The sequence below is a fragment of the Chanodichthys erythropterus genome, chromosome 5 (genome assembly GCF_024489055.1).
Source record: "Chanodichthys erythropterus isolate Z2021 chromosome 5, ASM2448905v1, whole genome shotgun sequence".
In the NCBI taxonomy this organism is placed as follows: Eukaryota; Metazoa; Chordata; class Actinopteri; order Cypriniformes; family Xenocyprididae; genus Chanodichthys; species Chanodichthys erythropterus.
Genome location: NC_090225.1, coordinates 23,443,281 through 23,455,283, shown reverse-complemented (window position 1 = coordinate 23,455,283; position 12,003 = coordinate 23,443,281). Strand labels below are relative to the sequence as shown.

General features: G+C 38.8%; 1 protein-coding gene across 5 annotated transcripts in view; it reads left to right on the top strand.

The window, feature by feature from the left end:
* The first annotated feature begins 3,101 nt into the window (after positions 1-3,101).
* Positions 3,102-12,003, top strand: part of actn1 (actinin, alpha 1) — a 35,877-nt gene continuing 26,975 nt past the window's right edge. For all 5 annotated transcript variants that reach the window (XM_067386629.1, XM_067386630.1, XM_067386627.1 and 2 more), the window contains exon 1: positions 3,102-3,502. In XM_067386629.1, coding sequence (XP_067242730.1) covers positions 3,368-3,502 — 135 coding nt within the window. In that variant the 5' untranslated portion in view covers positions 3,102-3,367. The remainder of the gene's footprint in view (positions 3,503-12,003) is intronic.

Here is a 12,003-nt window from a genome sequence, read left to right as displayed (position 1 = left end):
TTTTCCTTAACGAATTTCTCTGTTTATTCATATGTCGAACAAAAAGAGAGAGAGAAATAAAAAAAAATAAAAAAATTTGTGAGCGAAATATGATGGTGGCAGACACATAAATAAGTTTGTCATAAGTTGAACAAAAGTTTTATTTATGTTGGCGAGAGTGTTTTACCGCTTTGATTAAGCAGCGTCGAGAATAAGATCTCACTGTCTGTGCGCTTAACCTGTGACGTCACTTTCCCAAACATTCGCCGCTTGGAAGTTTGTCCATATATGGAAGAGCGATCCAGACTACAGTGAGTGCATAGTGCGCGAACGTGCTTCTGACCTAGTCATACTTTTAGGGATAAAATTGCTGAAGAATGTTCCTAGAATTTTGCTAAATCAGATAAAACTTTCTTTTAGGTCGTCAAATAGAGAAACAGACAGACAGACAGACAGACAGACAGACAGAGATAGATAGATAGATAGATAGATAGATAGATAGATAGATAGATAGATAGATAGATAGATAGATAGATAGATAGATAGATAGATAGATAGATAGATAGATAGATAGATAGATAGATAGATAGATAGATAGATAGATAGATGGTTTTGTTATTATTATAAAATTAGATTTCCTTTGGGTTAGGATTAGTTTGTATGAAAAAAAGATGTAAAAAAATTTTGATTGTGTGAGCCAAAGAGGGGTAGCTTCTGTCCTGGTTCATCCTCTGCAGAGGGGGACTTCTGTTCACCCTACATGGCAGAGGCATTCAGTCCCAAACAACAGCCTTCTTCGGAATGTTGGGATGATGGAGGCAGGAGGTGGACTTTGATCTGATGCCATGTACTGCGGATGTTAAGTAGTGGTGTGAAGTTTTGCAGCTCTGACAAATATGAAATGTGAAGAGTACTTTATTGCAATATAATACATACATGTGTTATTATATAACAGTACAATACAGTACATATATTGTACAGTATGAAACAAAAATACAGAGAATAAAAATAATGACACATTGTACAGGCGGATTGCTGAACATATAACAAACATAATACAATATAAAATTGAATAATAATAATAATAATACCAACAATGTTTATGTATATATTTTAGGAGCTATAAATGTAAAATATAATGCCAAAATAGCAGCAGGATAAGAGAAAAAAAAGTAAAGAGGTAAACAGGTGACAGTGCAAGACTGACTGACTGTAAATAATATCTATTTAAAGGATTAGTTCACTTTCAAATTAAAATGTCCTGATAATTTACTTACCCCCATGTCATCCAAGATGTTCATGTCTTTCTTTCTTCAGTCAAAAATAAATTAAGGTTTTTGATGAAAACATTCCAGGATTTTTCTCCATATAGTGGACTTCAATGACCTCCAAACGGTTGAAGGTCTAAATTACAGTTTCATTGCAGCTTCAAAAGGCGATAAACGATATCAGACGAGAAATAAGGATCTTATCTAGAGAAACCATTGCTCATTTTCTTAAAAAAAAAAAACATTTTATACATTTTAACCATACCAGTGTAGACACTGCTAAGTGTATTACTGCCCTCCACAGGTCAAAGTTTGAACTAAATTGTTATATACTTGCACTAGGATATTGTATATGACAATTTAGTTCAAACTTTGACATAATGAGGGCAGTAATACACTTAGTATCGTCTACACTGCTGGAACTCAAATAGAGAAAAAGAAGAGAGCTAGTTCAAGATGAGCATTTATGGTTAAAACGTATACATTTTTAAAAACATTTTTAGAAAATGAGCGATGGTTTCTCTAGATAAGACCCTTATTTCTTGTTTGGGATCGCTGTAAACTGTAATTTTGACCTTCAACCATTTGGGCTCCATTGAAGTCCACTATATGGAGAAAAATCCTGGAATGTTTTCAATTAAAAACCTTCATTTCTTTTCGACTGAAGAAAGAAAGACATGAACATCTTGGATGACACGGGGGTGAGTAAATTATCAGGAAATTTTAATTTGAAACTGAACCAATCCTTTAAGAGTGAGCATGTGAATATGTGCATTCATCAAAAGCAAATTAAATATTTGTTAATGATATGTATATGCGGTAGAGTGAGTAGTAAAAGTGCATCATAGATCGAAGAAAAGGAAACAATGGGCAATACATAAGATGTTCCAGGCTGTGCATCACAGAAATGAACTGCTGACCCTCATTCAACCAATGCAGAGCATCAAATACTCATAAGGTGAACATCTGTTTGTGTCAGAGCACGCTATGGCTGTTCAAACATGCCCTGAATAAACAGAACTAATCATTTCGATCCTGATCCAAAAATAACCACAAGGATTCAAGGGAGGAAATCTCATCTTAAACTTCACAGCTTTTCTTCCCCACAGTAAGATGTGATGAATATGAGGGATATCCTCTGCCAGTGTAGGCAGACTTCTTTATGGAAAAGGTCTAACCCACATGTCTAACCACATGGCTCCATTTTTTCAGTCTTTTATCTACTTCCATTGGTTTTAAGCTGGTGCAAGCTGGTCATTATCTGGTTGACCAAGATACCATGTTCCAAAAAAACAGCTTGACCACTATAAACTGATTGGTACAAATTGGTAGATGGTCTGTTGGTAGTCTAAGATGGTCTAGAAACACAGTGACCAGCTCAAGACTGATTTTACTAATTAAAGGACAGTACTAATATGAGAAATCTTTTAGATGTGGTATCCCTCACCACTTTCCTCCACCCTAAAAGAGGAACATGAGCACTGTTACCTTGTTACCTGAGATAAAACAAACCTAGGGTGTGGTCACCTGGAAGGCACGGAGAAAACATTAAAGGATTTTTAATAGCAATAAATATAATACTTTTATTAATGAATCTTTAAATAAATGAACACAAACATAAATTCATCCTCAAAAAAATAAATAAAATAAAAAATATTACCAGTGGCATAAACCTACCTAAAAGCTTTTCTAATACCTACGCCGATGCAGAAAGCCTACACCAAATCGATAACGGACACAGATATTAACCAATCACCACCGAGCATTCCTAGTGGGCGGGCTTTAAAGGTTTGCGCACTAGCCAATCAGACGCCCTGCGTCTCTTTTTATTTTTTTCCGTTACTGTGAAGTTTTTGCTGCCGATGCTCCTGCTGGAGGTTCTGCCTACTCGCCACTCTGGATAGCGGCCGTGAAAAACGGACAGGACGAGAAAGACAAGGAGGCACGGACTTTGGGGAGAGTGAACGGGGCAGGGAAAACGAGGCAGCGACGTTAGTTTCGTGCCCATCGTTTTAAGTGCGCACAGGAGTGTTTACTGCAGCGCTCTGTGGGAGAGAGAGAGAGAGGGAGAGAGAGAGAGAGACCGGAGGACCGGAGAGAGACGGGAACAGCAGTTCAGAATGGATCACCACCACCATCAACAACATCACCATCATCATCAATATGATGGAGGAGAGAACGACTATATGCAGCAGGAAGATGACTGGGATCGGGATATGCTGCTTGACCCCGCCTGGGAGAAACAACAGCGAAAGGTACGCGCTATAATCTCTCCACACCAGCGGTTTAAGGTGCAAAGAGACTTTCTGCACACCAGCAGCCTCGTTGTCGAAATGCGGAGATTTAAGGGCCCCGTCCGGAATCCGAATTGGGCTGCTGGTGAAATAGGCTTTGCATTGCGATCGCGTGCGTAAATGTATTTTGTATCTCTCAGAGCACCAAAAGCTTGTGCGGCACTCTGTATTTGTAATCATTATAAGAAACTTGAAGAACATCTGTTGCGGGTTTGCGCATGTTCGTATTCACCACTCTGTCTGTCCATTCATTTGAGCGTTATCACGGCCCGCCCCCAGTCAAACGATCCGGACCCCGATCACCGGACACCGTGCGCCCACCTATCGTCTTCACCACGCGCAACAGATGTCTGTGGATGCGGCTCATATGATCCGCTGCGCGCGCAGAGCACGAGCTCACTTATTTACGGTCAGGACACGCAGACTCTGTCTGGGGTTTAACGTGTGACCCATGTAAATCTGAGAAGCGTTCTGGTTCCCATTAACGATTCCAGTTCTCTAACGATTCTATAGTGTTTTTGAGGAAGTATCTTTCTAAAAAAAAGAAAAGAAAAAGATATGCAATTCATATTACATTTGCTTTCTTCGGCAGTCTGTTGTCAAATGATGAGGTAGTTTCAGATTACAGGACAGATATAACAAATAACTTTATTTTGCTAAATGTATGTTTACCCCGTTTTTTAAATGTATTTTTCTATATACATACATATATAATATGACTTTTAACTACACGTTGGCATATGAACAACTAGTCAGTAACTGCATTAAAACTCACAAGTGTGGCATAATGCAGGTTTTGATTCACTTCGTGTTGATCAAATAATTTGCGGTTTAGTTTAGTCAGATTCATTTAGGAACCTTTCATACTGATTGACGCGTCTTTTTGATTCACTTATATGATGAGTTGTTTGTTCGAGAATCGAACTACATCCGTTGATTCATTTAGGGAACCGATTCATAAGAGTCGTTCGTTCGGGTATTAGACCATACGGATTATTTCTTAGATTCAGTGAGCAGTAGTTGCTAGCAGACACTGTCAGAGTATTTTAATACCATGTTCAGTGCTTATCGGTAGAAGAATGCACCGTTAACAGAGCCGAAAGTTACAAAAAATCGTTTAGTTCCGGTATGTTTAACGGTCCTGATAAAGAACCGGCTCTCGGTTGCCAACTCTAGGCCCATGGCAGCTCCGTTAACGCATTCCGGTAGACCATATAGTTGGCGGAGGGGAGTGTTTATCAAAAATGTCTCGGATGTGATTTTCTGCACAGAAGTCTAAAAACTATTTGAAATATGAGTGAAACATTTGTCGCTCCCACACTCTTTTCTTCCCCTTTGGAAAACGGGGAGGAAAAAAGAACGAGTGCTGGAATCTGCTGCGGTTTGGGCTGGGCTTGTCAGGGAGCGAGTCTGCCCAAAAATGGTAATAACAGACCCTGTACACTGCTGCTGGAAAACTTTCCCGGGTTCCTTTTTTTTCCTTCCTCGAAAGCTTGTAGACTCCTGAATGATGTCATCAGCTACCGGCGGGAAAGACTCATGCTCAGGTATGCGGGCAGAGTCCTTCACTTCAGCTCCTACAGCCATAAAGCCATGACAAAACCATGTGTCAACGGTTTACACCAGCCCAAACATGCTGTTTCTACATAACTGAGTGTTAAAAGAGAAATTAAAAAAAAAAGAGGATCATCATATTTTGACACATTAACCGCTATATATGTCATGGTGTGTGTTGCTTCATATAGAAATGAGAGACAAACAACTAGCCCTGAAGTGTTTTTCCCCTGTCTCATGATATAAACACTACATTGTGTTAGAGCATCATTTACGACACTGTTCATTAATGACACACACACCCATACACACACACACTCTCCATACTGCCCATTAAACACCCTCTGTGACTTTAATGATGTGTGTGTCAGACAAATTGGTTATTGTTCTGCTTTCTGACAGGGCTAAAAGGTCAGTAGAGAAGAAGTGAAGTAAAGTCTGTTCTGCAAACACACACACACTCACACTGCAGGTATATAGGGCAGCGCTCTCGTAAAAGACATATGGAAGTCAAATCTGTAGTGAGTTTGCATTGAGAAAGTGAATGCGTGTGAGAAAACATCTGATTGGCTACAGTTTGTTTATGTGTTAAAGTATTTCAGCAAGTTCAGACTGGACCAATAGAATCAGAAACACATTTTCCCGTCTAATAACATCTGTGTAGGTCTGTAAGAGTTTGTCTGCAACTTCAGGGAAAAAAAGGCCCTCAGGCTGGGCAGGTGTGAGGTGATTCAGCTTAAAACAGCAGCGAGACCTTATGAACTCTCTCCTTTTTGCCTGGCCCCGTCTGTGAGGTCATATTTTCATTGTTTTGTTCACATGTCCCTTTCTTTTGCCTTTTAAACCAATCTGAGAACGCTTATGGGGTCTTCAGTTACCACAGTTCATTTTGTATCGCCACAAATGAATTCTGTTAGGTTTCAGCAAATGTTCTGTTTACATTTACACTACTGTTCAAAAGTTTGGGGTCAGTAAGTGTTTTTTTTTTTTTTAAAGAAACATACTTTTATTCAGCAAGGATGCATTAAATGGATCAGTAAAGTGACAGTAATGACTTTTACATTGTTCAAAAAAAATCTATTTCACCTCAATGTTCTTCTTTTGAACTCTCTATTCATCATAAATCCTGGAATTTTTTTTACTGTTTCTATAAAAATATTACTTTTAAATTGTAATAACATTTCACAATATTATTGTTTTTACTTTGTAAAAAATCGTACTGACCCCGGACATTTGAATGGTGGTGCATGAGTACTGTTCTCACTCATTTATAGTGAATTTCTGCATCACTAGTGGCACCAAACAGACAGAATTGCAAAAAGCAAGATTCAAACCCTCACATGTTGTCCATCCACTGTAAAAAAAAAAAAAGATGGTTGATGCACCTTCACTCTCATCCATTGTAGAAAAGTGAAGCTGTCAGTGGTGCTGACATCTTGCGCTCATTCTGGACCCGAGTCTGTGCAGTAAAGTTGTCAAAATCGGTAATGAAATTTAAAAAATGTGACTCTTTGAGTGCTGTTGAGTGGATTTGTAAACACCTCTGATTGGCTGTCATGTTCTCGCGCTCATCGGATATGTCTGTAATTGGCTACAATGATCAAGCCTTTGAAAGCACACGGAAGTGTTTGAATTCAAAAGCGTTTTGGAAGTGGGAGCAGGAGCATTTGGTCCGCAATAGACACCTGCTTTCAAATGCTCCCGTTTGTATCTGTGTAAGCACTCTGTGAAGAGCATCATTGATGACTGTTTACAACTTTTTGAAGTGTTGATCATTGAAGCAAATCACAGACATATCTGATGAGCGTGTGAACACAATGGCCAATCGGAGGTATTTACGAATCAGCTCAACAGCGCTCAAAGCATCACATTTTTACAATTTCAGTACCAACTAGGTACCGAAGTCGTTACTTTTTAGAACTCTACTGTGCAGTAGTGAGCGAAATGGAGTTGCGGTATCAAGGTCCAGCAATCGCAAGCAGACCAGTTAGTACAGCTTACTGAAGAACAACCCATTATGTCAGTGTGAAATAAACAGTTATGGAAAATGAAGAAGTTTAAACTGTAGCTCCAAACTCCTCCCGAAAATCCCAAAAAAAGTCAGCTCAGAGAAGCTGTCAATCTCAGCTGTCAATCATGACGTCACAGTCCTATTTTTATAACATCAAATAACTAACCAAAACCAAACTTATTTAAAAAACGAACACTTGAACTTACATCAGCGTGATAAAAAACTACATGAAATGACAGAAACCATCTTTGGAAAAATTATTTGAAGTGTAATTTAATTGTTTAGTTTGTCTCCCGTCCCATTAGATTACATGGAGAGGGCGGAGTTTATGTCTGATACGGTCTGGGACCAGCCACCTGGGGCGATCGAAACATGTTAGGATTTGTGCGGCACACTTTGATCCAAACAGACAATTTCGCCCTCTTAAGTTCCAGAATTCCAGCTCATTTTCATCTGAAAATAGGATTTTGCATTTAAATTTGCAGCCATGTTCAACAGAAGTTTTACCGCAGGCATTTTCCAAAACACTATTTTGGTAAGGGTTGAGACTCACATAATTAGGTGTCAACTATTATTTTTTTTTATCATCGTTTTCATATGTTCAAATAGTAGTTTAAAAATTTCTAAATTGATTGCCAAGTATACAAAGACTAAAATTTCAGAGACCTAAAACCACCCAGAACACCCTAGCAACCACTTAGCAGCTCCCTAGCAACAAGCCACTACATCCTAGCATTATGGTAGTGAGTTTCCTTCAGAAAATGTGAAAATCTGATTTTTGTATTGAAATGGCAGAATTTGTCTTCCAGAGTGCCGTGCAGTGTGTGGATAATAGTGGGTTATTTTAAGTGTTTCCTTACTGCAGTAGTTCACTTTGCCTTGGGCAGGTTTTAAATGGTTCTGTTTGCAAGTTTTGACTGCTCTGATAAGAAAGATGTAGATCTTCAGAAACAGGAAAGGTTCAGCCCTAGTGAATGTGAATCAGTCACATATCATTGGGTTCTGAGATCTATATCTGACAATTTGCATTGTGCACTTTCTTGGTGTGTGTCTTTAGGCTGGTAAAGGGTTAATGTAGGTGGAGCAAGCCTCTGGCTTTTTCAGTCTAAAGAATTAAAGTAGGTCTGCTTGTCGCAATCAATCCTGTTTTTCTCTGTGTCTCTCTCACTCATTCTCTTTCTCTCCATCTCTATTAGAGGGAGTAAGTTGAGTATCCCAAGGGGATACAGTGACTGTTTTTTAGCTGGTCTGAGGTGAGTTCCCTGAAATCTGTTGCATATCTCAGATCTAAGAAGAGATTTTTAATTCTCTAAGGAAATACTGACATACATGAATAACTATGTTTTAGCATTCTTTATGCAGATTTTTACAGAAAATCTTCCATGAAACATGGTAAAATGCGAGTACTGCTCTCTTATTGGTAGCTGAATGCATAATAAAATTAGCCAGAATAAGAATATCTAATAAACCAACACACAAGCAGCAGGGTATGTGTAAAATTTTGTGAATGGCAGCTGCTTCAATTACGTGGAGTTCTGAGGGCACAGATGCCGTGTAGGCCTGCATATAACACGTGATGTCCTCAGGCGTCATCGCATGCCTGATTTTGTCCCTACCGCTTTAATGAAAGCTGGCCTTTTCAGTTCTTGAGCAGAAACTTTAATTCAGCCAGTGTGTTGTACCGAGTGACCGTACAGCATTAGAAATTATGTGTAATGCTCTACATTTCAATGTGGTTGTTATCAGTGGTAGAAAGCAATGGTGGCAGTGTCACAGCTCTCTAAGGCCATAACCATGTCTTGAACAATGTGTGGGACCAAACCAGTTTTTGGGGGATGGGGGTAATTTGGCCATATCTGATTATTGGTATGGACTTGTCCTCATGTGTTTGTTGTGGTTGGTTACCCTGCAGCACTTCGATGCAGACTTCAATTTATTGCTTTTCTATAGCTTGCCATCTGTTCTAGCAAAAAAATTCGAACAAATGTGTTCAGTTTTGTTTTATTAAAAAATGATAGGACAGATTTGAAAAAGTCCCAGTGCAGAAAGTGTATAACTTCATTAAAAACAGTAAGATTGTTACATTTTTCATGCATAACCTAATTACTGTCCATGAGATAATCCATCACTATTTCTTTCTTAACATCATAACCAGCACGTCTGTGAACACACACAGCTGTCCCCACCAGAATGACATGCTTAATGACATCCATGACACAGTTTCTGCCATTTCCTGTCCTGGGGTTTGATGTTGGGACATGATGAGGTACTTTATCCCTCGCTGTGCTCTTTCAGCCAATGAAAGAACAGCTTGAATAGATCTACAATAGTGTAGAAAATGCTGCCACCTCATTTACTGAGACTGTGTGTGTGTGTGTGTGTGTGTGTGTGTGTGTGTGTGTGTGTGTGTGTGTGTGTGTGTGTGTGTGTGTGTGTGTGTGTGTGTGTTTGTGTGTGTGCTCGAGCCAGACCAAGATGCTGTGGGATGCAGTTTATTGATGTGTGTGTGCTTTCTTAAAAAGTTTCTTTTATTGACTGTGTTTGGTCCTCCAGTGGCTCTGCAGTTTGCAAAGTCAAATTTGTCAATTCAGACTTTTTATCTTAGTGAAAGTCACGCTCTTCATGCAAATCATCATGTGCCACTCCTAACCTGATGATGATGTGCTCAAAAAGAGGACTTTGTTCCCTAGGACTATCTGACAGAGTTACCAAGAACCAGGCCGTATTGTTCCTCATATATGACCTGTGTAGATAATGAAACATTGCCCAGAGCTGGAACAAGCCGCAATGAGGGATGTGCACATAAACTGTGTGTGTTTTAACTTTAATTAATTTAAAAGCAGTGATCTGAGCATGTCAGCGTTTAGCTGCTGGCTGTTGATAGGATTATTAATGAGCCATTAAAATGTGTGTCTGGAAACGTGAAAATAAGAGACAGGCTCACCTTAGGAGGGTGTAGTGTGTGTGTGGGGGGGATGGCTAATGTGGAATGCGTGTGGAACCGAGACAGTGGGACGCTCGTCTCAGGGGCTGATCAGCACTTCCTGTCTGGAGGAGAAAGCCAGCAGACACCAACAAACAGCCCACTAATAGACAGATAGGGCGAGAGAGAAACAGATGGAAACTAAAGCAGATCTTTACGTTTGCGCATAAGGTTGTAAGTTCAGTACTAAAATTTCAGTAGTCAGTACCAGTACCTGTAAATTTTGCGGTTCTCTGTAACAATTTTGGTACCAGAGCAAAAACTGTTGAGTTAAGTACTTTATAAAATCTCGTCCCGTTTTGTCTCGTCCATTGATTATCACTGTCAGTCATCACAGTTTCTGATTCAATTGCGCATTTAAAGGATTAGTTCACTTTAAAATGAAAATTACCCCAAGCTTTACTCACCCTAAAGCCATCCTAGGTGTATATGACTTTCTTCTTTCTGATTGACACAATCAAAGTTAAATTAATAAATATCCTGAAGCATTCAAGCTTTATAATGGAAGTGAACAGAACCAATGAGTTTGAAGCTAAAGAATGTGCATCTATCCATTATAAACGTTCTCCACACGGCTCCGGGGGGTTAATAAAGTCCTTCTGAAGCGAAGCATATGTGTAAAAAAAAAAAAAAAAATCTATAATTAACAGGTTATAAAGAAACATATCTAGCTTTCACCAGACCACCTTCCATATTCAACTTACGAAAAAATGTAATTTGAATAGGGAAGGTGTAGGGCGTTGTGTAAGCATTTTGAACTGCAAGAGTTTTACACTTTCTTCGTAAGTTGAATACGGAAGGTGGTACTTTATAACTTGTTAAAGGGTTAGTTCACCCAAAAATAAAAATAATGTCATTTATTACTCACCCACATGCCTTTCCAACCACTAAAGACCTTCGTTCATTTTCGTAACACAAATTAAGATATTTTTGTTGAAATCCGATGGCTCAGTGAGGCCTGCATAACCAGCAATGACATTTCCCCTCTCAAGATCCATTAATGTACTAAAAACATATTTAAATCAGTTCATGTGAGTACAGTGGTTCAATATTAATATTATAAAGCAACGAGAATATTTTTGGTGGGTCAAAAAAACAAAATAACGTTGATATTCAAATATTGTATTTGAATATTGGGGCTCATAAAAAACGAATATTCAAATATTTGTTTATTTAGATGAGGTTAAACGAGAAGGACATTATTGCTTTATATTCATCAAGATTTTGTAACCATTTCTGAACAAGCTTACGATTAGGCAATATACACAACAGGCTTACATTATATCTTAAGGTTTTCTTTTAGTTCAAAGCATTAAACAATATGTGTATACAGAAAATATTAAAGGTGCTCTAAGCGATGTCACGCGTTTTTAGGCCAAAACATTTTTTGTCACATACAGCAAACATCTCCTCACTATCCGCTAGCTGCCTGTCCCCTGAACACACTGTAAAAAAACGCGGTCTCTGTAGACACCACAGGCTCCACAAACGGCAACAAAAACAAACTGGTACAGCCTGGACCACGAATCATAATAAACATACTCCAGCCAATAATAATGATTTTAAATGCGCGTTCATGACTGTTTCAGGAAGCACTATTCTTGAAGAGCTGCTGTGCAGCAAAAATTATGTACCAGTTATCAATGTAAAGCTGCTTTGACACAATCTGCATTGTAAAAAGCGCTATATAAATAAAAGTGACTTGACCTGACATGAACTGATTTAAATATGTTTTTAGTACATTAATGGATCTTGAGAGAGGAAATGTCATTGCTCCCTATGGAGGCCTCACGGAGCCATCGAATTTCAACAGAAATATCTTAATTTGCATTGCGAAGATGAACGAAGGTTTTACGGGTGTGGAACGGCATGAGGGTGAGTAATAAATGACATTATTTTCATTTTTGGGTGAAC